Source organism: Leuresthes tenuis, unplaced genomic scaffold (assembly GCF_036924035.1).
Source record: "Leuresthes tenuis unplaced genomic scaffold, fLeuTen1.0.hap1 SCAF_14, whole genome shotgun sequence".
Lineage (NCBI taxonomy): Eukaryota > Metazoa > Chordata > Actinopteri > Atheriniformes > Atherinopsidae > Leuresthes > Leuresthes tenuis.
The window spans coordinates 11830809-11856396 of NW_027325368.1; the positions used below are offsets into that span (position 1 = coordinate 11830809).

Below are 25588 nucleotides of genomic sequence, written 5' to 3' on the forward strand. Positions count from 1 at the left end.
CACCATAACTCTCCCGGATGTGGGGAAAACAGTAAAGATAGACTCATCAGAGAACAATACATGTTTCACATTGTCAACAGCCCAAGATTTGCGCTCCTTGAACCATTGAAACCGACGTTTCAGATGACAACGCAAGTACAAAAAAGTAAGACAACTATGCCGAAAGACGTTGTTTAAGCTTTAACGGTGTCTGTAGTTGTCTTGCGTGCAAGCACTTCTCGCTGGTTACTAGCGCTGAACAAGCAGTGTCTGACAGGGAAACGCGACGGAACAATGGAAAGGGGGCTTTTCAACATGATTACCTCTTGCATCTCTAACTTTAAGGCAATTAACACGGTTCTTAAGATTTTGTCTCAACCCCTTTCTCGTGCTTCTGTCAATCATTCTGAATGATGGATAGGAAAAAACTTGTGCCGAAACATGAAGGTGGTGCAGGAAATTCAAGAGATAAAAAGAAAGAGCTGGAGGTAGGTTAATCACAATGTCTTCAAATCACCTACTTTTCTTTTGGTGCTGTAACTACTTCTTCTACAAAATGTGGAGATGGCGGTGATTATGGTGGTGGCAATGTCGGTGGCGACATGCAGGGGTGAGGGCAACAGTCAGAGTAACACAGAGCAGCCAATTCAGTGCTCTGAGTCAGAGTTTAGCGAGACCAGGGAAACCATCTGGATATTTTGCAGACGTGGCTATGTTACATTAACATAGCATACCTAATTACACATATTTGAGGAAAGTACTCATCCATGACCCAGAGACGCAGGGCTGTTAGGGATGTTTTTTTTAAAAAAACGGTTGACAAAAAAAAGTGTTACAGAGAGAGATGGAGTAGAAATCTTCAGGGATAGAATAAATGGATTGAGGTGTTGTTATAGATATGTGGATGGAGACTATCCATCCACAACCGAATTTTCTCTTTTGTGAATATATATATATTTCATGAGTCATAGCTGTTTGTACTTTTGCATAATTTTCATATAACTTTCAACACCACTGCATACCGTTACATAAGCAGACATATACAGACGATAGTGATGGGTACTAAATTTGGAATATGATAATCTTTTAGCCAGAATTACAAAGATTGCATCATTGAGTAACTAATGGTGCCCACACTTTCTTTCTCAAAGGATTTCTCCAAGCTGCAGCGCTAAAAGCAAAGAGTTTCATCACAATGGTTGAACCAAATGAACAAACAAAAACTGTGATGGGATTAATGTTCACTACCATGTTTGAGTCAAGCCATAGTTACAACCTCTGCTCCAACAGACACACAGGAAACAGCATTAGTGACGTGACATAAAGCTTAACACTTTTTAGAGGTGACAACCACTACATTGCTCACTGCAAATGCAATAATATACTTGTTAGAATTATTTCGGCTGATCAACAAGCTTAAATATGTAGAAAAGTAGTATTTTCAACTGATACCAAAAGTTGATGGAAACGCAGCAATTCACCTTTAATTAAACTAATATGAACTGTTACTGCAAAATGACATGTACTGTCCACTCACGTATGAATGGCAAATTCCACATGCACAACATAGGTGTGTGTCACTGTTAATGGTATGCCTGAATACAGTCACGAGGAACATTAAATTATAAGCAACCTATGTCTGACGGACAAAAGCAGTCAATTTAATGACTGATGAAGCCATTAATGTTACAGTATGTGTCCTGTGACAGAAAAGTGCCATGGACTCAGATTATAGATCAAAATAGTGGGGCCACAGGCTAATGGCAGATTTGCTGCATATAACCATTACAATGTGACGGATTGTTAGTTTGGTGAAGGCCTGAAATAACCTTACTGCAACCACAGGGAGATAGATTGTGGAATTATTCATTTAATGCTCCTTTTTTATGTTACATAACAAAAGCCTTTTATAATTACAGTGAAATGGGCTACATATCCCTGATAATCGGTGGTTCCACAGTGCCAAGTGTTTTTGTAACTTGGATCGGGATGTACTGTATCCAAATATACTCTGACAAAAAAAAAAAAAACACAAGGGAACAAATGTGATTAATCTCACAGGAAAGAGATAAATTGAAGTAAAAAAAAATGTATGGCTTACTTGCAAATAAAGTGACTGTCTATGTGTCATTAACACAAAATGCACCATACTTGAAATTACAGCTTTACTACTACACCGACCAGTAGACTTTCATTTCATCGTCCATATCTTTCTCTATTTCTTGTTTTATTTAATAATGGCCGGGAAATACTTTTTTCAATAGTTCATATTTTTTATTCCAGTGTCCAAGTGGGTGTTCACGCATCTGACGTGTATTTAATCTTGATTCATAGGAAATATTGGGTACATGTTGTGACTCAATATTTAAAGAAAACAACTAAAATATGTCAAAACATTATCTTCCCTCCTAACTGAAAGTGGCCAGATCAAAATACAAAATCAATAAATGAAAATATAGAAAATCACTCGGCTATAATTGCTGCTCACATGTGCAAGCACTGGATGCTAAATTGTTCAATTATAATCAAGCAGGGGGCCAAAGGTCCCCCCCCATGTCTTTCAGACAAATTAACGGTAGCTTTGCACATTGCAGTGTGAGGTAAAGAGACAAGGATAAAAGGCGGACTAAAGGGGTTGTGAAAGTCAACCCCATGCAGTTTTTTTGCCATACAGTAATGTGGCTCTTATTGTAAAATTCATTCGTATAATACCATGGATCGCCATGCGAATAATTGTCAACAACAAACTCAGCCTCAGCTTTAATTGATGTTGCTGCCATATCCTGGATTTAGATTTTGAGGCAAAAAGAGAAAATAATTTCCATACCAGTTATTGTCATTTTGTGGATCACATTAAAGTTGTATTTCTTCTGAATATTTCATTCGTAATGGATGTCAAATTGCGCCACAAAGTTTTTCTAGTCAGAAATCAGCTCATATGTAAAAGGTGATTTGATGACTTTGGCAAAGTGTGGAGACACCTCCTTTCAAATAAAGTCTCAATGTCTTGATGGTAAGACAGTTTATCATTGAGATGGGAAACTGTGGAAATGTGGTTAGCATGGAAGGTGCCACACAGTAGCTTTCATATTCAATTATTGAAATTCTTTCTTTTTCCATACCCACTTCATTCTAAGGGTCATGAGGGACTGGAGCCTATCCCAGCTGGGTTACACCCTGGACAGTTTGCCCGTCCAATGGCCATCACAGGGTCAGAACAGTGACAAACAATTATGACTGCTCATTGTTGCTCTGAGGGTCAATGGAATATGGATGTTTTCCCAGAACTGTGGGAGGAAACTAGAGTTCCAGGAGAGAACCCCAGCACAAACATGGTAGAACAAGCAAAGTCCACACAGAGGGGCTTAATCTGCAATATGAACCACAAAGCACACAAAAGCCACTCAAAAAAAGGAGATGTAGCCGTTGTTAGTCTTTAGCCTTACAGCCTCCTGGGTTGAAGTTATATTTAGGTTGAAATGAGATGCAGACTTTTATTTTTACTTTATTTGTAATGTATATTTAGTTCTTACAGTTGCCTCCTGCTGTGCTCATTCACGCGTTCACTTAGTGAACTAATACACTTAGTTTGCGTAAAGTGCTGTCTTTTTATCCACTTTTGCCTGTTTGATACATGGACTTCAATAGTTTTATGAGAGAGTCAAATAAAGTGCTTATTACTTTACTTTAAGCTCTACTTTAATAACTTATAAATCTTCTTCGCAGACTTAGATAAGACACTCATAGAATAGAAATTATTATTATGTCTTGTGGATGGCATTGTCTAATAAAATGTAGTATAACTGCTTTTTCTTAAACAATCATAGACATAAAGTCTCCACTGATACATAAATTAAGTAGAATAAAGAATCCAAAAATATTCTATTACCCTGGATACCGTTGTATTATCACCTCATTGTATCTCTTATTCTAGATGTCTTCCTCTAGCTTTCAACTGTCATTTGGCATGTTATGTTAGCAGATGTTTTTCATGTTTTTTTTTTTATTGTTATTTTTATGTATGACAAAGCTTAAAAGTGGATTTATGTGTTTGCTTCACATTTGTGTGAGCTATGGCACTTGGTGGCTATGGAACAACAAGAAAAGGAACATGGGTTTGTCTTTAAAACAGCACTTGTTCCCAGACTTAGTGCAGTATCACAAGGGTACATATGTTGTCTGTGAGGTAACACTGACTGCCTAAAAGGCTGAGTTTAAAGCGCAAAAGTCTCTATGTGCAGAAAATACCACAAATGACATAGAATATGTAAAATAATGGATTGCAGTCTTACTTTGCAAGATGCGTGTGTATGTCTATTCTCTGTATCTCATTTGTAGAATATTATGCTTTTTAATTTTTTTTTTTTGGATCCATGCAGTAATAACGATGATAAAACAAAGTTTTAAACCGCAATGGAGACCTTATCACAATCTCACTCATGTGAGCAATGTTTGTGTGTTTTCTGTTTTTTCTTTTTTGATTTCTTTCCCTTTTTTTTTTTTTTTTTTATTGTATCAGTGCTGTTTTGATATGTTCCCGATACCCCCAGAGGGTAAAATAAGTGTTGCCATCTCAATTATAGGGACACGATCCACATGTACATAGTCATCAGATACCCTGCTGGAATAGTAAGCTGGTCACAAGAGGAGATAGTTGCCCACAGTGTCAAGCTATGAACTCTCCACATTGCACAAGATCTGGCACCCTGAGACTCAAGGGAAGTGTTTCTATGTGCATGTGTGTGTGCGTGTAGTGGTGGGCAAGGGGTGTTGATCGTGTAGTGAGTGTCGGAGCCATTATCCAGGCAGAAAAAAAGTGCATCATTCATAAGTACATAAGGAAGATGGCCCACCAGGATAAACTGTAAACTAGGAGAGTACCTCTGGCAGAAAGAGGCAAGAGCAATAGAATGTTTATTTGGCAGACAGAGCAAGCGGCTGCCATGATGAAAAATAAAAAACTGAATAATAAAAATAATCCTTTTTTTTTTTTTTAATTCTCTCAATAGCTAGAAAGGGAGAACCTGAAGGACAGCACATAGGCTCTGGTCATGGCAGAATAAGAACATCTCAGATCCATAGAGGCAGGACCCAGGTGGACCAATAGCTGGGACATTGTATTCTGAAAGACATTGCCAAGTGGCCGGAATAGTGTACAAGAACTTTTGTTGTTCCAATGGGAGATTGTTTGAGGACATCAGAGCTAATTTCCTGTGGGACTTCAGTTTATGGCTGAGGCAGTGCTGGCTAACAAACCAGGCATAGTGGAGATTAAAAAACAAATAAATAACTATAAGGTACAGAGATCACTGAGAAGTAACAAGGGGCTGAAGAAGTAATTATGAGCAAATTTGCAAGGTAAAGTCCAAAATTGTTCCAGCGGTAATGGTAGCAGAAGGGGATGTGATTAAAACATTTAGAGTTGCTCCCGCACAACATATGAGGTCTCTCTGGGTGAGAAAACAAACATAATAAAGATACAAACTAACCCAAGTGTAAGGTGAAAGCTTGATTATGTATCTATATCACTTGTTGTACATTTTTGCTGCTTTTGTCATGAAACTGATACATTTCTTCATTCTTTGGTAAAGGATCTCCTCTTAGCTTCTCCTGTGTCTCAGAGTCTGCATCTGGGTCCTTTCGCCTACCTTCTCCTACTTTGCATGTGATCTGTGATTACACAAGGGGAGGAATTCAGATCTATTTTTATTTGCTGTGTTTCTAGAGATTCTCTCTCTGACATGGGCCTATCTCTGGGGAAAATAAGGTCTGAAGGCAAAATGTTTTTGCTGTGGTACTAGCAAGATGGCAGATGACAAGGGATCACAATTCAAAATTCTGCTTCTCAGAGTCTAGTAGAGCTTTCTCTTCACGGTGCATTTAGAAAAAAAAAAGTGAATAAAAACTTAAGCCATGAGCAGTTTTACTGCCAAAGAAAGAACAAGGTAAGATAATGTCAATGTCTTCCTAAACTCTATTCACTTATTTGTGACCAGAAATCTTTACATCCCTGGATAAAATGTGTAAGAATATATACAAAGTGCAAACTGCTGATATCATGAATCTTAAAAGGTGGAGGGGCTTTATTTAAACAGCACCCCAGATTAAATCTCTGCTCAGATGGGATGTCTGAGCTGATATGTTGCAAATCTAACTTAAAATGAGTCTTGGACAATTATCGTACATTTGGTCTGTTAGGTCTAGTATAGCTACAAAAACAAATCGGTATAAACAGACTTTTTTTGGATTAAGGATTAAAAAGCTTCACCATGAATTCCCTGCAGTCATGTGGCTTTTAGATGAATTAAATTGCAGAATATCCAGGATGGTGGAGACAGGATATTGTACATACAATCTAGGTCATGCTGAGAATGCAAGAGTGATCATTTTAACCTGGTTCTACATGCTTAGTGAAGTTGCAAGCTAATGTTCTGTTAATTGATCACTAAGAAATGAGAAACTGGTTCATAAAAAGTCTAGCGTGAAGAAACTGAGATCAGTGACACTAAGCAAGAATGAGTTTTATACAGCAGAATGCAAATAGCTTACATGAGTGCATCTATTTCATTTCACTCCTGGTACTATGAGATAGTGAGGGAATGTGGCATATTACTCTGATCGGATTTTCTTCTGCTTGTTCAGGCTCTCAAATAACCATCATGGCTTCTATTAAAAATCCTCTTAAGCCTGCCTCAGCCTCCTGGCCTGCATGCTTTCACTTCTGAGTCAAGTGCAAGAGGAAAACTCTTGGATAATGAGATCTGGTCAAAGGTATAAGGGATGTAGGATTGCTTTTCCTGACAGATGACAGCTTGTGTCAAAAGTATCACCTCTATTATCCAAAATACAGATTGCAAAGACCCCAGCCTCTGTCAGTCAGTTTGTTCTTAATTAATGTGATGAAGTAAATTGAGTTGATGACATAGAATATGACTGTTATTGGAGACAGTCTTTGTGACTGTGCATATGATATGGCTAAACATTGCATAATACAATCTCAGGTCATAGAATAGTAAAGTTATAGTAAGCGACTGTGCTAAACAACTGCCTCAGAACTACACTGTGGCTCAATTTTTAGGTAAATGCATAAATCTAATATAAACATCAGACCCACAAGTGAAGTACCGAACATGATGGTGGACTAGGTATATTTACAGATAAAAATAATAAAAAGGGGAGCAAACACTGGGCTTCACCAGGATTCCCCTAACAGATAATCCTTGGTATGGTGTCTCTGTAGTTTCAGTACCTTTGATATTCATAATAAATGAGGTAAATCCTTTCTTTTTCAGTTTTGTTGCTTCGTCCTGATATGGTGGTTTAGAGAAAATATTTGACAAAAATAAACGTATATTAGATTGAAAATGAATGAAATGTGAATACACATAAAACTTGAAAAAAGCAAATGCTTGATTTATATTATGAGTTTTGCCGTGCTGCTGTCTCTTTGAACGTGTTGTCAATTTTTGTTGCTTGGTGTTTCCTTTTTTTCTTCTTGCCACCCAACACAGCTTTTTGTCACCGTTAATGTATTTCAGTTGGATGTCCTTTGTGTCTAACACATCATGTGCGTTTAGCTGAGGGAACGAGACTCATCACTGATAATACAGAAAAGGGATATTTTGATGAAATGAGTTATCACAATGTCTGTTTTAACACAGGTTTTGATGTTTTCCTAGCCTTCACCAATTTGTTTTGAATGCCTTATATATACTGTATAAAACAGTGATGAAACAGCCACTGAAAGCTCAAGGTAAGAGTGACTGAATTTAAAACAGCAATGGTTGGAATTCCAGTCAAACTAAATTTATCGGTGAGATGTCTAGCTATTTGTCCTCCAAATTAAGACTTTTTTTGCCTGTTAAATGTGATGAAATGATAATTTTGATAATATTTAACAAAGTGAGGTGACAGTATGTTTCTCTGCATAGTTAGTTTGGTGTTCAGTAGCACGGAAAATGGCTAAAATAAGAAAAATGCCAAAATCATGTCAGTGGACAAAAAAATCACGTATCTGTATGTTTTGCTGTAAACCTTGGTTATCTCTTTGTGTATAATGGGACTATTTGCAACTGAAATAATCTTTTTCAATGTATTGTACGTTCTAGGTGGCAACTATTCATAATTTACTCCACACTGAACAAACAGAGAAAAAACATATGGGGGAGATCTGAAGCAATTATGTGAATAAATATAATTTTCCTCTGTCTGGCAGGCTGAAGCAGCCATCCATGCTTACAATGTTTAACATTTCATATAGCAGCAATACAGACTTTTTGAAGATGATTCAAAATGTATCTCTGTCTCCAGGGTGACGTTTGGAGAGATACTCCACTTTTAACTCGTGCTGATAAATTGCCAATTTATGTTTTAAAGTGCTTATTTGAAGACCTGGGGACACCCCATATGGCCAAGGTCACATACAGTAATTTCACATCAAATTGCACATTGAAGAGCTCCCTCTATCTCATATAGAGATAGAGATCTATTTTAAGTATTGAATGAGAGTTCTGAGAGGATCATGATCATCCCACTCTTCTGGTTTCATTGACCTAAAAGCACTGTGTGGCAATATTACTTAAACTGAATCTGAAGTGTATGCAATTACTGACTCTTCTGTCATATTGTGTTGTCACTGAGCTCCATGTGCCAAGCAAAACAGACCATCAAAAATATGGTTTCTCAAACTATAGTGCAAACTATTACCCATAAATGCCTAAGAAGTAAAAACACTTTGCACAAGGTTAATTTGAGGTAGCAGGAGTGATATCCCAAAAGGCTATCCTCTTTGTCAAGCAATTCCATGAAAGCACTTAAGGCGTGCCATTGTGGTTTGTAATATTAGGAAGCCTACTGATGGAATAAGCTTCTGGGAAATAAAGTGGCTGTGATCAACATCTCTCTTTTTGTGAGACGATATAGTGCCTGACATGCCAGGTCACAAGAAGCCTCAAAGAGTGACACTTCCCTTGTAATACAGTATCCATAGCCTCTGGGGAAAATTGTTTACTGGGATTCGTACCTTTTAGTTTAATGAAGAAATGCGGTATAATGTCATACTTTCCCCAACAGTGCATCCAACTGGCAGCAAAAAGCAAATATCAGTAAATGGAATAACAGAGGGGCTGATTTCTGTGAAATTAGAAAATGTTGAATAGTACTCTGTGACTAAATCAAAGCTTCATTTAGCTGTCAGCTATGCTTTCAAACTGTGTTTGAATAATTATTCTAATGCACAAAATGAACTTCGCTTTTACCTTTGGGGAAGAGTAGTGAAACTGTTTTTTTTATTCCAGTGTTCCATTATGTTCAGTTCCTCTTTGAGTTTGCAGAAAACATCAACAAAGCAGCAGCATATCTTGCTCATTTAAACCACAAGCTCCATTAAGTCGGCCTTGACATTAAATGACGTCATATGAGCAATTTAGTCAAGGTGTGAGGGAAATTTTTGTGAGCAACTAAACTCGGGTAGTCCTCTCTATAAAAGACTTAAAGTTGGATATATTTCAACCAGAAGCACATACTTACAAGTACAGTTACATGGCAATAATAACATAAAAAGCATATTACATCCGGACAGAGGACGGTAAAAGAAAAGAAATTTAAAAAACTGTGCTCATATGCAGATTTTACAATGTCTCTTAAAAATAGATAGAAAATGTATTCAATGGCTCATTGCCAAATTGGATACTTGGATACGTAGAAGTTGCAAACCCATTTGATACTTGGCTTACATAACTCAGAGGGTCTTAATAGGAAATGATAAGACATATCAGGAAGAAGTGATTTATAACATCAATTCATCCATTTTCTATATCTGCTTTATCCAGTTCAGGTTTGCAGAAGGGCTGGAGCCTATCCTAGCTGCCAGTAAGCAAGAGGCGGGATTAACCCTGAATAGATTGCCTGTCCATTACAGGAACAATACAGAGAGAAACGAGACAAACAACCCTGTGCACTCACGATCACACTTTTGGTTAACAGGGATCGACAGTTAGAGGAAGTCGGAGTACATGGAGAGAATCCATGCATGCAAGAGAAGCACATGCAAACTCCACACAGAAAGAACCCAACTGTGATTTGAACCAGGAACCCTCTTGCTGTGTGTTTTTAGTGCTGATTTATAACACAATTAATGGAATATAATATGTCACAGGTATCTTCTTCTATTTTTTTACAATGATATTTCGATATTCAGTCGTCATGACTTTCCACCCGGAAAGGAAAACGACACAATACTCTGCTGTAATGTGCTGTTAGTTTATACAATGAGTGAATCTGGAAGTCTGTGCCACATCACATCTATTCCCATTTTCACCTGAGCATTTCATCATTCCTTCACCACTGGAGTGTGCACTTTAGGGGCATATTCCTGCATGACTACTGATTTGACTGCTACTGTAAAATGATGATGCTTGGGATCTAACTTGCAAAGAAAATTTCACATTTGTACTTAATGTATCAAATACATATTGTTGATTTAAATTTCTTTTCTTTTTCAGCCTCTGCAGAATTATAATATAAGTTGACCTTAATTTGCCAAATTTTGAGTTTGAATACTTACCCTTCTTCTCTAACCATAGAGCAGGTGGCACACATTTTGCTTTGAGCTCCAGTGCTGCCTGTCCAGTTTTATATACAGTATATGCTTCAGTTAAAGCCATGAGCTTGGAGTGGTCTGGAAAGCCATCTCACTCCACTCTAACCTGTGGAACCAGTTCATGTCATATTCAAAACCATATTTTACTGTGTAATAACATTAATTCTCCAAATGGCTTATAGGGCTGTTACATTTTGAGTACACATACCTCCAATTTAATGTCATCACAGGCTGTGTGCATTACTCTCTGCACATGACAGTTTGACCAATGACTTTTATGACAACATGGATCTGTCCACTGAATTGTTTTGTTTTGGACAGGCAAAGACAACTCTACTGAAACACAGTTCTCCAAATTACCAAAGGAATGCAAATGTTTCTGTCTGTCTTCAGCAGATTCCTTCAAATCCTCCACATGAATGCCCTGTTGCTCCCAGGGCTGCAAAGATATTTGATCCCTAAAGTCAGACCGAGGTCAACCCCAGAACTTCCGCTCAGCTGTCTGTGTCAGGTAAACCGCTTAAGGGAGGTGCCAAGGATGCAAACTTCTCACCTACCTTAACTGGCTCCTCTCAAAGTGGTGGAGGAGCGGGTGTACACTAAGCCTTATGGATCAGAATGTATACCAACCAGTAAATACAGCTTGGCTGAATGACTCCATGGTAGTCTTGTTGCCTTTCACTTGCACCAATATAAGGCAGTAGCAGTTATGTTACTGCTGTTACCACAAAAAAAGTTCCACTTCGTCAATATAACACTGTGATGGCTGAAAACTTGTAAAAACATTTTGAACCGATAGTTTCGCTAATTATTTCCCACAGTGTTCAAAACCATAGGATGCTTTCTTCATTTATACACTATATGCAAACAAAATGCATCTGCTTCAAGTTGTGTGCTGACTCACAGCATGGGACTTGAAAATGTACAACTCATCAAAGTGATGTGACACACAGGCAGCATCAATAGTGCAAAACTGTATATTAATTTGTAATGCAAAGGCAAAATCAGTAGAATCTCATGTGGAGCTTAGCCCACTTTAATGACCTGCTTTTACAAGCCATTTTGAAAAGATATGAGATTTCCATTCACCCTTCACTATGCAAGAGCAGTTTGTTGCTTATGATAACACCTTGAATTCGACAAGACTCCACTTAGAAGTAAGTTTTGCTTTGAAGTGTAGGCAGATATTAGCAAAGATACAGTGACACCAGCTCATTTAAATTAGCATTTTGATTGTAGTACAGTTACTTGCCTCAGTCCCCAGAGAGGTAATTTAAGCTATCTAAACATAACTCTTTCAAAACAATTAAATCAAAGTAAAGAATGTGGTGATTGCTTTATGTACCACTTAGTTCAGACGGAACGGAAAGGTCAAAAGATTTCCACTGTTTTCCACCAATTTAAGATTCAGTTATTCTGTCATTACATAACATAAAAGTTTATCACAAAATGATAGATGTTGCCGCTTTATGGTACTCACTGGAAAACAAAAGTTCCAAATGGATTAATAATTGATGAAATTTGGAAATTAAAACATTTTTCATGCTGGTGTGTAGAATAGGAATTCAGTAGTCTCACAGCATGGAAAAAGAAACTGCTTCAAGTTTGGTGATACAACATTGAATACTTCAGGATCATTCGGCAGACAGACACAGCGTGAACAGAAAGCAGCCGGGATGTGATTTTCTTGAAACATCCACGCAGCTTTGTATAAACACCTCATCTTACTGATGACACTAATGCTCGATAGTTGAATAGTTGAAATAACTGTGGTATACTGTCAGTGTGATATACTGGATGTAATTTGGGGGGATGGACAGAGTATTTGTTAGTGAGCAAATACCCAGCTCATGCAGTATGTTTGGATGCTTTTTTTTCTTCTCAAATCCTCAGTCTCTACTATCTAGACTGTGTACATTTCTGCAAGGTCTTGTACTTTGTGGCAGAGTGACTCACAAGAGTGTGTCGGCAGCAGTGGTATAAACTAGCTGGACTCAACTGCCCCCATCCTCAACCAAATTAACAACAAGTCAAATGAGCAGGGCCTATCACTTATGCCACCTGAGCAGAGCTCAGTATGTGATTGCTGAGCTGAGCTGTCAAATGCCTCTAAGCTTTGATTAACTCACCCTGAGGCCTGCACAACAGGGCATGAGAATATGTATTCGGCAGCTGTCATTTTGCTGAGTGCCGTAAGGAGCTCGTAGCAAAACACTGCAGTCAAGTAAGCCCTCTCAGTCTGACTCATGGGACCATTTTGCTCCTCTGTTCTGTAGGGCGCCATGCTAAGCTCAATCAAATGCCTCGGTTTACTGCATAATATCTCACTGGTATTTGCTTTGGTATGTTTTATGTTATTACTGTGACCTCTTGTTGTTTTTGTCCAATGGGAAAACAAAGACGGTTCCAAGTGATCCATTTGGTTAGCAACCACGTTAAAAGTAAAAAAAAAACAAAACGGAGGTGATTTCTAAGAAAAAAAAACACTTCACACAACAGTGTTTTGCAGTCCACATAATGTGATACATTTAAATTGTTACTCCCCAGCCAGGAGAAAAAAAAGGCTTTTCATGTGTGGCCTACACTGCTATTAGCACATAAAACCTTGAGTCATCCAACACCATAATCTCAGAATCACCAGAAAAATCCCACATAAGATCAACAACCCATTAGAAACGACTACGGAAGCAATCTTTGTGGGATTAGGCTGAACTGTTATTGGGTGTCAGTATACTCAGACTCCCTTATCTATTGCACACATACAAACAGGGTCAGCAAAACTTTTGTGAGATGTTCCTCATCTGAGCTTTATACTAAATTCTCAGAAATACAACCAAAGAGTCCTAAAATCATGACATTTATTGTGAAAAAACATTCTCACATTACGTGGTGAAAATGTTTAATGTGTTGATTGATGTCCATAAACACACAGACTTCACCCTGGAAACACCCTTGGGGTTCGACTTCTGCATGATTTCTGAAGATTTTATGCAATAATTATCTAAATTTTTTAGTTTCGTTAGATTTAGTCTTTGACAACTCTGCCTGAATAGAAAAAGGAGAAATGATAAAATGCAGAATGCATCATACAGTCTGTTGCTGCTCTGCCCAAGCATCTGTATTACAGATGTTCTGAATCAGACCAAGCTCTGTGGTTACCCAGATAAACAGTTCAACTTTTGTTAAAAGCTCAGATATTTTTCATTCACTTCATTTACATGTGCAAAAATTAAGCCCTATTGCTGCCTTTGGACTATAATTTCAACTGGCAGTTGGAGTTTTTTTTAATTTGTTCCAAGCCCTAATGAAGCTGTTTTATCCCTTCACCTAAACAGAGACCAGGTGAAAAGGAAACTTGAGCTAAAAACAAACGAAAAACATCATCTCATATAGACCTGGAACCAAAGTCCACCTTTCTCTAACTTATAGCACTGAGCTTTCTGAGCTTGTTTCTAAATCGCGGTTGCTTATTACACTGCTTGTTCACTTTTCTTCCAGTCGCACGTCACTCTATGGCGTACACCTGTCTTATTTGAGTGAGCGAGAAAAAATTTATAGCTTCTGCCCTAACAGTGTAAGGGGGGGACTCATAGATTGGATTTGACCTCAAACGTGGGAGTTTTAAAACACATTCTGAAGATTGCAGAATGCAACTGTGAAATATGTGCACATCATGCAGATATTTTTCAATATGCCAGCAGTGAGAAACATGAAAAAAACATGCAGCACTCTTCCTGTCTGTGAGGCTTTCATTACGTGCGATGACCAGTCAATGGCCACATATCTTAGTTGAAATTAGCTTATTATAAACTTGGCCAGTTTGCTTTATGCAGCTGACGTACATTTTTTCAGACCAAGATCAAATTAATTTAGTTGGTGTTGCTGTTAACTGTGTTGAAACAAATATAAAGATGTGTTTGCTGTTTAGTCCAAACTCAGCGACTGAAAAGAAGTGATCAAAATATCCCAGCTACAAACTGCAGTAAACATTTAAAGAAATGATGGATCAGATGGCATAGTATCATTGTGATAGGTGAGGTTACCTGCTTTCAGCTCAACAAGTTGCTTCTTTTGCGTTTGTCTGTATAGTCCTGTTGCTTTTTTTTTCCTTCAACACATCCAGCAACTTTGATTTGCAGTTAGCGGTAAAATTATATTTGATCTGTGAAGGTATAAAGACATACAGAACCCCGTATGGACATCATGGCAATTACCATCATTATTATAATGAGTAGCTTATTGGTATTTTGTAGCAGATGGCGATTTTTCTTACTTTCTTTTCTAATTTGCTTATAATTCTCACCATCACAGAAAACAGTAGAGACAAGAGTAGCTTATGTGACAGAATTAATTAACATTTTGGTGTTCTATTATTAGCTGTGCAATTAGGAATGTGTCCAATTTATGGTCGAGTCAACATCTGCTGGACTGATCTATTCTTACATGATGTGAAGTACAGGGCAGCAAAATGAGACAAAGTGCTTCATGCTGCTTAGAGAGAAAGCCTCTTGCTGGTGAAAAGGTCACATGTCTCAGATTTAAAAGGTAAACATTCGTGATATTAGACCCAGTTATGAAATCCATTTCTAGCCTATACACTTTAAATTTGATAGGATTAAACTTTCAGTTTCAAAAGACATTTTAATATTTTGTTTGCTGTATTATGTATAGTTCTATACAAAAATAAGTAAACAAGTTATAATCTTGTCATCTTATCCAAGAAAAAAAGCAGATGAGATTTTAACATTGCATTGATATTGTTTATTTAATTTGTGATTTGTTTCTGTATTTAGGCTGCTTTTATAAGGAAACAATTGAGAATACCCAATCTAGATGAACTGCATTACTCTGTTTGTCATGGAAGCTGGATGAGCAGGAGAATGTGGACCCAAATGCAGGACCGAGGAAGCAAGGACAGGTGAAGAAAAAAGGCTAAGGCTTTAGTGATAACTAAACTAAAGGCGTTGTTAAGGAAGGAATGAATTTTTTTTTTTTTAAAACCCCTACAAGCTAAACTTAAACAGAACAAAGGATGGTCAAATTGACTGATGTACAAAACAAGGAAATGACTGATGGGGCGAGTACAAAACTTACAGAATGATCTGGCACTGAACAAAGGAAAACCTGGAGGATATATTCTGAGGAGTAAATTACAGGTGAGGTGATCAGCAAAAAAATCAGGTGTGACACAGGAAGTAAACACAAAAGGATACACATGGGGGTAAATGGTACGGAATAAAACAGGAAGCAGGGCAATAAAGTGCAACAGTAAACCAAAAACAAAGCACAAAACACTGTTTATGCAGCAGAGTAAGTGTCAGAAAATATCTTTCTCACCTCTTGACAAGCATTTATGTATTCAGTTCACTCACTAATGCACCACTTTCTGCCAAGCTGTGAAGGGCTTCAATTTTCATCTAACACATATTTAATTTGAATACATGGCTAAAATTTGCACAAAAGTGAACGAAATTGTCAGTTGTTAGAAGAGACACTGAACCCCTTTTACAGTTTCCTTCAGAAAATGTTAAGTGTCGGATGTGCAGATCTACATTATCATTCCAATGTGGTTAGTTATTTCAACATTTACAGAGGCACTGTTAAAGGGAAAGCTATTTTTAGAACCGTCAATCCTTCTCAAACTAACATTTACTGAAGCGCAACATCAGACTAAATCTGAAATGACAAAACTACATCCTAACGGTGTGGAGCCATGATTAAGAAAGTCATTTTGTTTGTACTCCAGAATTACTGACAACCATGAATTCAAACTTGCATAAAAATACATGGGTCACCCAAAGCACAATCAACTGAAAAACTGCAGCCACTACAGTACGTTCAAGCCTTTGAAGATGAGTGAATGTCTGTCTTGAGTCAGAAGCACAAGTGGGCAGGAAAAAAATACAATTTCAGTGTCAGACAACAAAAGTTGTTTGGCTGGATTGCTGGCATGAAAATTGTGTCATTTTGATACCAGAAATGCATCCTCTCAAGTCACTTGTTTTTTTCAACTATGGCAACCACTCAACTACACATCAATAAAGACTTACTTTTGCTCCTAAAGTTTTGCGTGTATATATGATACCAAAAGTGAACATTATGACAAATCACTACTGAGTTCCAAACATGTGATTTAAATTTTTACAAGAAGGGTGTAATTGAAGATGTCCAGTGCATTAATTTAGCAGTATAGCTATTGGAAATGTAATTGTTTAGGTGTTGAATTAAAAACCAATGCCAATGCAGTCTGAGTGCAGAAAGTGTAACGGCTATCTTGGTCCACGGCACATGATATTGAAGTTTTAGAAATAATGTCTCAAAAATGATAAACTAAATACACTTTCTGGGCTACATCATCGTGAACACGCTTAAGTTTTGCATAAGGCGAAACTGTCACAGAGGACTGAAAAAACATTACATACCTGCTTTAAACCAAACCATGCAGAGTTTGGCTTAAATAGGATATTAGATATTGATATCATGTTGCCTGAATACTGCCCTGTACTAAGCAACAAGCAATGTAAAACAATCTCTCTCACAAAGCCAAGCCCATAATCGTAACACTATATTTTGGATATGTGGACAAACATAACTATACATCTTCTTTGACTGGACCTTCAAATGCCAATTCAAACTATGAATAGCTTTGTGGAAAACTTTCTTTGCAGTAATTTTGAATGTAGAATGAAATTTTGACTAGGAGTAATGTTGCCTATCCGAAAAGCAATTGCAGACAGGAGGTGTGGTTTTATTAAAAGCTGAAATGGCTTGCCATAACAGCACACACACATCTGAAATACCCCCTTTCAAATAACCGAGAATGATCACACTGTCGCATCATGCATCCAATAACGGCTTTTGAAACTACATTTTTATGTTTTCTAAAGTTTGTACCGATGGCACAGGTGTCAAAGTGAGGGACTGGTGTCATATTAAGAATGTATAAGATGGTAATTGAATTTTTTTTTATAGCTAGATTTGCTTCTAGCGTTATATATATATACATACATATATATATATATATGTATATATATAAACCTTAAAATGTATTCAAATGGATTGTTGAAGATAAGAGTGACAAGTAACAATAACGTTAAATATCTCAGCGTTCATCGACAGGCATCTGTACTTTTTATTTTACAGATCATCTCTGCCACACACTTTGCCTACCTTATAATTTTTCTTTCACTGGGATGGCGAGCGGATCGGTGGCTGTGATTGGCTAACAGGCACGCGCTCCAGCAAGGCGCGCGAGGCTCTCCACTTGCCATCACTGTTCCTCCGACTCACATGCCCATGAACACCACTGGGCTCAGTGCGCGCATCTCCTCTCGAACTTGAAATCATTCTCATATTGCTCAAAAGCGGCAGCTTGCGCCATGGATGCAACTGTTTATGAGATCATATTAGGAGAGCTTGGGGAGTTAAATTGTAGTTTGGTTGAAGCTTTTCATGATACTTTTTTGGAAAACGCTTCATTGTCATTGCTGAGCGCTGATGGTAAGATGGAATTCCTTTATTTTCCTTGTTTAGTGTTTAGAGGTGGTTTTGTTGTCTTGGGAAAGGAATGATGTTCATCTTACTGTTTTATTTGTTTTTGTTTTAATGTTTTGTGTGTGTGTGTGTGTGTGTGTTTTATTACTCCACTCCTTCTCATCCCAAGGTTTATATTGCAATGCCACGACCGATGAGATTGGAACCTGCTGGCCGCGGAGCAGCACCGGCAGGATTGTAGAGAGACCCTGCCCAGCGTACATCAATGGGGTGAAGTACAACACAACGAGTAAGATATTTCCATGTCAAAAGTTCCATGATGTGCATCTGTTTGGAAAATCATGCGCTATTTTGTACTTACCAAATTAAAGTGTCTGGTCAGTTATAAAACTAGTTGCTATCATAATCGCTTGCATATTGATGTGCTGCCTTTGGGAAATGATAAAAACAGGATGTTACGTGCCAACATGGGGAAAAAACTTAATCGAGGACTATAAGTAACAACAAAAAGCAAACTAATCCAGCAGCTTGTTGATCGCCTAGTGGCAGTTTTATATGAATTTTCATTTGTAAAACAACTCTGAAAGGCTTATTGTTGGTCCACTGACCATAAAGTAGCAGCGACTGTGACTCATTACACCTGCTGTCACTTCAACAGCTTCTTGAGAAAGAGCCCAGTCGCTTCTCACACAACGTTAAAATCAGTCAAGGTGATGAGCAGCTTTGGATGTGAGTTAAGTTAATTGCATATGGATGGGTTTTGATAATTGGCTCAAATGAGTGAAAATGCTTGGATAAGATGGAGATTTTAGGGCAGCTTGACAATAAGAGACCTTGTTAGCAGTAGAGTCAAGACTGTCATCCTACACAAAGACATCCCCAGAGGCTGTTTGTGAATACACCTAATAATGAATCATTTTTTTTACCAAGGCAATTGTGACAGCACCCTTCAGTGGCTATGTTAATATTGTCAGGAACAAAGGAGAAGGGATATGACAGGGTTACACAGGAGTCTTACTTTGAATGTCCATGAATGCTTAAGGGTTCACTTTGGTCATTATGTATGTTGTCCCTTAAAGGGTGCATCTGAGTCTCTGTGTTAGTCATTTGTTACAACTCCTTGGACTTGTCTGCGGATTTGATTGCACTTTTTGATTCTCATGTAAAGATAGTGTTTGGGGATTTATTTATTCATTGTGATAAGCCTAAATGTAGTTGAACAATGTATACACATTTAATAAAGAGAGCGGGTTGAAAATCTAAAATAATCATGTAAATTGAATCATTTTAAAATTTTTGTTGTGATGCAACATGTGAAATTATCTCAGTGGAATAAGACAGTGTCACAACATGTGGTGAAATTACCATATTCTGACTGTTGCATTACATTTAGGCAAAAAGGAGGTCAGTAGGGTTGCTGGGTGATGTGCCTTCAAGTTTCTTTAAACAGCTGCTTTTTCCATCTGCTTTCACTCAACTGTTTTGTTGCTGTGTTAAAAATGACAAACTACTTGGTTAAGGTTAGAAAAACTTCATGGTTTGCATTGAAACTGACCACATAATGATATATCACATCAAAATATCCTTTTCGTGGAACACTTAATGCAATTGAAAGTCCTGTTGGATGGCACAAAAAGTACAGATTACGTCTTTATCGGCACAAACACTAAGTTTTCTGCTACATGATTATTTCACATTTTTCAAGGAAACTGGGTGGGGACAGAGATGACATGAATAATTAATGTGTCAGCCCTCTCTGTCAAACTCTGCCATTTGAGAGGAGCAGTGAATCAGTCTGGTTTTTTTTTTTTTAGATTAGTCGTATTAGCGCCTTAGACAGCCATCTTCAAATTATATAGCTCTACTTTTCATTTGTCCTAAAGCCAAAATGTGTCCTCAGTTGTGTTGTGATGTTTGGCTTTTCAAGTAAATCCCTGACATTAATGTCAACTGATGCTTTTTGACATGCAGTTGTAGAATAATAGATATAAGGTCATCGAGATAAACAATTCCTAGTAGTGATTCATCACTCAGGTTCAAGTATAGCTTAGGAGGGGAACATAGTAAGATGACGTGACTACAAGACTAAAATCTTCAATATGGAAAACAAGGTGGAACTAATGACTAAAAATTAGGTGTTTCTGTTAGTTTCATCCAGCTGTCTGCACACAGAAAGAAAAAAATTTGATTGTATTCAGCTCTAAAAATTGTTCTTTGGCTCCTTCATGGACCACTGTAACGTCTAAATGATTGTAGTGAAGATCTTGAAAAAACGACACACAATAAAAGTCCCACTGGATAAAAATCAGCTTCACGCTGTCACCAGTCAAGCGCTATCTCTGTTACACCCAAAGTAACATTCTCGGTGTGTAATCCCAGTAAAGATATTTGCTGTTGATATCAGCAGGAGATGAAATGATGTTTATTTGCTGGTTTGACAAACTGAGCAGTTTAAAACCAGAACTCTATCACCGGCCAACAGCATAGCACAACACTGTCACATTATGTAACTCTTGTATTAATCAGAAAACCAATTAAGTTGTTTACACACTCCAAAAAATAGTAACTCTGTTGTAATGCTCCAAGGAAAAGGAATCAGGGTGTCATAGGCTGTGTTTTTCAAATAACAAAGCTGGTGTCTTTGTGAAAGGGTCCGTTACAGTAATATTAAGGGACAACTTATGGATTTTTATCAACGTTGGCCATATGTTCTCTTGTATATTGGGTGTAAAAAATACAGATAGGAAGGGAAATATTTGCAATTGGATCCATATTGTGTAGTAATAAGCATGACTGCAAACAGCTCAGTGTATGAGAATGGGGCTAACGTCTATGGTAAAGTCAACCTGCTTGTATTTTCACCGGATGGCACCAGAGTGCCTATATTTAGATGTGATGTGCTGACAAGAAGGTCATTCCAGATGGTTTGAGCCACCTACTGTGAAAAATAGTCATTAGTCAGGAAAAAAGACTCTCTTATTTAAAAGCATCATTATTGATTGAAAGATTAAGACATTTTTAGCAGGCTGAGGATCTGATATTGTACCTATATTGATGATTTTGATTTTTGTGAATAACTATTTTTGTCATATTGGTCTTCCAATCCAACAGTTTGTCTGCCAGATGCACTGGAGTATAATCTTGTTGGGGGTGTATGTTCTCTGTGTTTCTCAACAATTGCTCATCTTGAAGTGTGTATTTGTGGAGACTCGTTGAGGGGCACAGCCAAGTTTGATTATTTTTTTTCTTTTCAATGAACACTTTTAATATTTTGGATTAAAGTTCAGTTAGATTTTACTCTGATGGCTGTAATTTAGATAAGCAGCGGGGACGCCCTGCTCTGCTGTGATTGGTTGTTTATTATTATTAATGATTATTTTGCTGTCAGCAGGCCATTCATCATCAGGGAGCGCTGACATCATGCTCAAAAGATTTCAAAGTGATTTCTTTTCAAACAGCGGATAAACAGTTTTGTGTGTTGACCTGTTTGTAGAGAATGAACTCTAACTGTGGGGTCTATCATTAGGTCGAATCCCACAGGAACGCAGCTCTACATCCTCCTCTCCCAATCGTTGGAACTTAAGTCAGTGTTATTCAGTGGAGAAGTATAAGCTCTGTCTCTTGCTGAACTCATGCTACCTTCCTTTATTTGCCACTGTAGCAACAAATCAGTTAAAGATCTTCTATTTTAGTTCTCTAGTGCATTATAACATACATGAAACATATTTTTCAGTTTATTGCTTGGATACAATGACATTCCTGCAGGAAAAAAAAATCTTAATAAAAACAACAGCTCAATAATGAACGATTGAATTGATTACTGCTCCTATTACTCGTCTTTGACCACTCATGTGTCTGTTTTTATGCGTGACAGTAAGGGCAGTGTGGACATCAGTTAAACGCAAATGGCAAACAATATTCATTGAGGCATGAAGAACATGCAGAAAAGTTAACTCCACATCTCTTTCCAGAGACAGAGCCATTGTTTCTCTGGACAATCCATATTTAAAGTTCACAGTGTGACCTGTTTATAAGGGGACCGCTTTCCCATGAATTCGCCTTTATTGCTACTGTCTGCAGTAGTCATGCTGTCTGTGACCCCAACCTCACTGTGCAAGGACTCCCTGTCCTTACAGTACCCACTTGGACCCACTATGGCTGTCCTCTTTTCAGAACAGAAGCATTGTTTGTGTGTGTGTGTGTTAACTCTGCTCTTCAGGTTCACACCAACACACACTTGCGATGGCTTAAACAGGCGCATACTAAATGGGTATTGCACTGCAGGAAATCTCCTGCCGCCTAGTACTGTTTAACTTTTTGAGCAATCGTTTAAAACTTAAGGAATCAAGTTGTGTTGTTGAACATGGAGATGAGGGGTGAAAAGAGCCTTCATGTAGGAGGCACAGTGGAGCTATTGTTGGCACTGTCACCTCACAGCAAGACAGTTCAGGGTGTGAACCTGCTGGTCAGCTATAGTCTTCCTGTGGATATTTCACATGCAGGTTTACTCCACCTCTAACTGAATGTCAGCTTGGGGCAAGAGCCAGTTCTCTGTGACTTCCACAATATAAAGCTACTACAGCTAAAGGCCAATCAGAGAACATCCATGATCAAAATTGCTAATTTATTTTTGCCATGTATTTCGCTGCACTTTAATGTTATTTAGTTTCTTAAGTACAATGAAATATGTATTATAATGCTTAGAGTATTACTCTGTGCAGACAAATTATTAGCTGCTCTACAGATTTTGGTTTTATTGAATATTCAGAGGAGCATAACGAAAATACGTGAGAATTATTAGCTTTCTGGAACATCAGCTCTGTAACAAATGCATTAATATAGTAAGTTTATTGCAATGTAAGTATAGCAGTATAGCAGTAGTAAAAGGTTCTGGCTACTTAAAGCATGACAACTTTTATCAGATCTATAATTGCACAAGTGATACCTAAACTGCAGGGTGCTGCATGTTGCTACAACAAAGTGACATGACTCCATAATCAACAGAGGTTAGAATTAAGATCCAGCACGGTCACAGCAGCACTCATTTGGAGCCACAGATGAAATTAAAGTCAGAATATGGGCCAGACTAAGAATAGAAGCAGTACTAACATCCCATGAGCATGTGCCAATTAACACACTGCTTTAAAACATACAGGCTGCAATGGCAATTAACGTGATGTAAAGCTACGGCTCATAATTTCTTGAAACAAATGAGATGCATCACTTCCTTTGAGCCTGTAAGTTGAGTGAAGAATGGAAGTAACAATGGATTCTCTGATTCACCTCCATATGTCTCAGAGCCAAATATTTCATGCCTCAGGCCTGTGAATAAGAAATGTTTGACCTACTGTTGTATTTCAAGTACAGTCCCCTGTGCTTTGAATTCCCAGCTTAGAGACTTAATTGCGGTGCAGTATCTTGTGTGAAACATTGTAGGTTTTTTTCTGTATTACTTTCAAATGAATGACTGAGTAAGCCTAACATCAGCAAAATGTGGCAGTTTTTCCCCAAAAATGAGAGGTTTCACAAATTTCACATATCTGCTCAGGTAGCTCGCTATAAATTCTTTACTATTTTTCCAAGTTCAAATTAATATTAATGTCAGTGGAGGGTGTATTAAAAGCTTTATGTATTTTTAAACCTTTTTGTGACCCTATTTTTATGGAGTATTTACTCAATTCTCTGGTTTACATGAAATGGGCATCAGTGTTGGGAGAGTTTTTATATGTAGTTTAAATATAGTTTTCCTTTCTGCTTTGTTATGGTCTGTTATGTGCTTTCTGTTAAGCCCCAAGCTGGACAAAGTTCTCAAAGTCATAAATGAATAGTATAGATATCGAAGTGTCAGTTTTGTTAGCAATATCTTTTGGGTCTATGTGTTTTCTTTGTCCCATCAAACCCAGGGTGCAACTATAATTATTCAGTGAATTAAATTTCTTGTTTTGGTAAATAAACCTTATCCCTGTATCGTTTTGTTTGTTGTCTCAGAGGAGATCTCCTGTCTGCATATAACGTACCTTTCTAGTCAACACAACTCAAAGCACTTTTTTACATTAGAGCTTTATTGATTCCGTTATCAGGATTAATAAAGTTCTAGACACGTCAGAGCCACAGGGCATATCAGCCTCCGAGTGCAGTGTCACTTTATCTTTAATCGAAGAAGACTAGTGTGTTCGACTCAGCTTTGCCTTTCAGAGACAAATATGACTCTGAAATAAGCTATGATTAAATAGAGACAAGCGTCATCATTTTACAGGAAGATCTCTTTAGGCAACACGATGTAGAGAATGATACATTTTTAAGATGCCACTTATGTACATGTTTGTGCCTATGCTACATGCACAGTTGCACTTCTAAGGTTTTAAGGATCAGGACATAATTAAAAGTAGTTTGATCCATACAAGTTCTTAAAGTAAGGTAAATAAAAACAAATTAAAAACTAAGCCAAATTGCAGGAGTGTGTAAAACACCAAGCATACCCTTGTATTCAGTAGTTTGTAAAGTCACCTTTAGAACCAATAACTTGGAGTAATTGTTTTCTCTATGACATTATCAGTCTCTCACATCTTTGTGGAGGAATTTTAGCTCACTTTTCATTACAGCCTTGCTTCATCAAGGCTTATGGGTATTTGTTTACGAGTTGCTCTCTGAAGGTCCCACCACAGCATTTCAATCAGGTCCAGGTCTGGACTTTGACTTAGTCATTGCAACACTTTGATTCTTTTCCAGGAACCAGGGTATTTTAAGGGGTTCTTTCCTTGGCTCCCTACTTCTGAGTGCAGGAGGTAGGGGCTAAAAAGTGTTCTGAAGGACTACTTCTTAGACTACCCTGAATTTTTGGGACTGGGCTTTCACAGCTGAAATTTTCTGACTGTAGTAGTTACAGTGTTTTATGCCCATTTTTGGGGGGTTTGATATCTCTTAATATACATGATAGCTCATAAAATCTGTTAACTTTAAGTTCTACCGTGAGAACAATTGTTTGTTAACAAAACTTTCTAAGGGGTCACACATTAATTTTTGAAATTCCAGAATGACGAGCTTAGATTGTTTCGGGATGTTGTTATATCAGAACAAAAAACCATTGATCTCTGCTCATATCCCAGCAGTTATGCTCTACGTAAAAAAAGAAAAATGCCTGTCTCTCTCAGATAAGATTCTGATAGGGAGAAGAACGCAACAAAACAAGAGAGGTAAAATGTTTATCTCTGATATATAAAAGTCATAAAAATAAATGAGTAACATGCACAAATTTGCAGTTAATATAGCAAAAGCCCACTTCCTAGTTTGCTGGCTGCTGCCAGCCGTTGTGACTAAGATGCGATTTAAAGCATTGACTCGTTAGTCTCAGTTTGTTTCACGGTGGTGATGCTTTAGGTAACAAATAAAACCTTCATAACTCTATAAAACAGAGTTTTAGTTAATGGCTGTCTGGAATAATTACCACTTGTGAATTCTCATGAATCTTCTCACTGTAGAAAGACTCCAGGTTGTTTAGTAATGGCCTTATAACCC

At 37.6% G+C, this 25588-nt stretch overlaps 1 protein-coding gene across 1 annotated transcript in view; it reads left to right on the plus strand.

Annotated features, from left to right (window-relative positions):
* Positions 1–17891: 17891 nt before the first annotated feature.
* LOC140268674 (corticotropin-releasing factor receptor 2) overlaps positions 17892–25588 on the plus strand; it is a 34732-nt gene continuing 27035 nt past the window's right edge. Inside the window, exons 1-2 of the mRNA XM_072363627.1 lie at positions 17892–18079; positions 18243–18362. Coding sequence (XP_072219728.1) covers positions 17959–18079; positions 18243–18362 — 241 coding nt within the window. The 5' untranslated portion in view covers positions 17892–17958. The remainder of the gene's footprint in view (positions 18080–18242; positions 18363–25588) is intronic.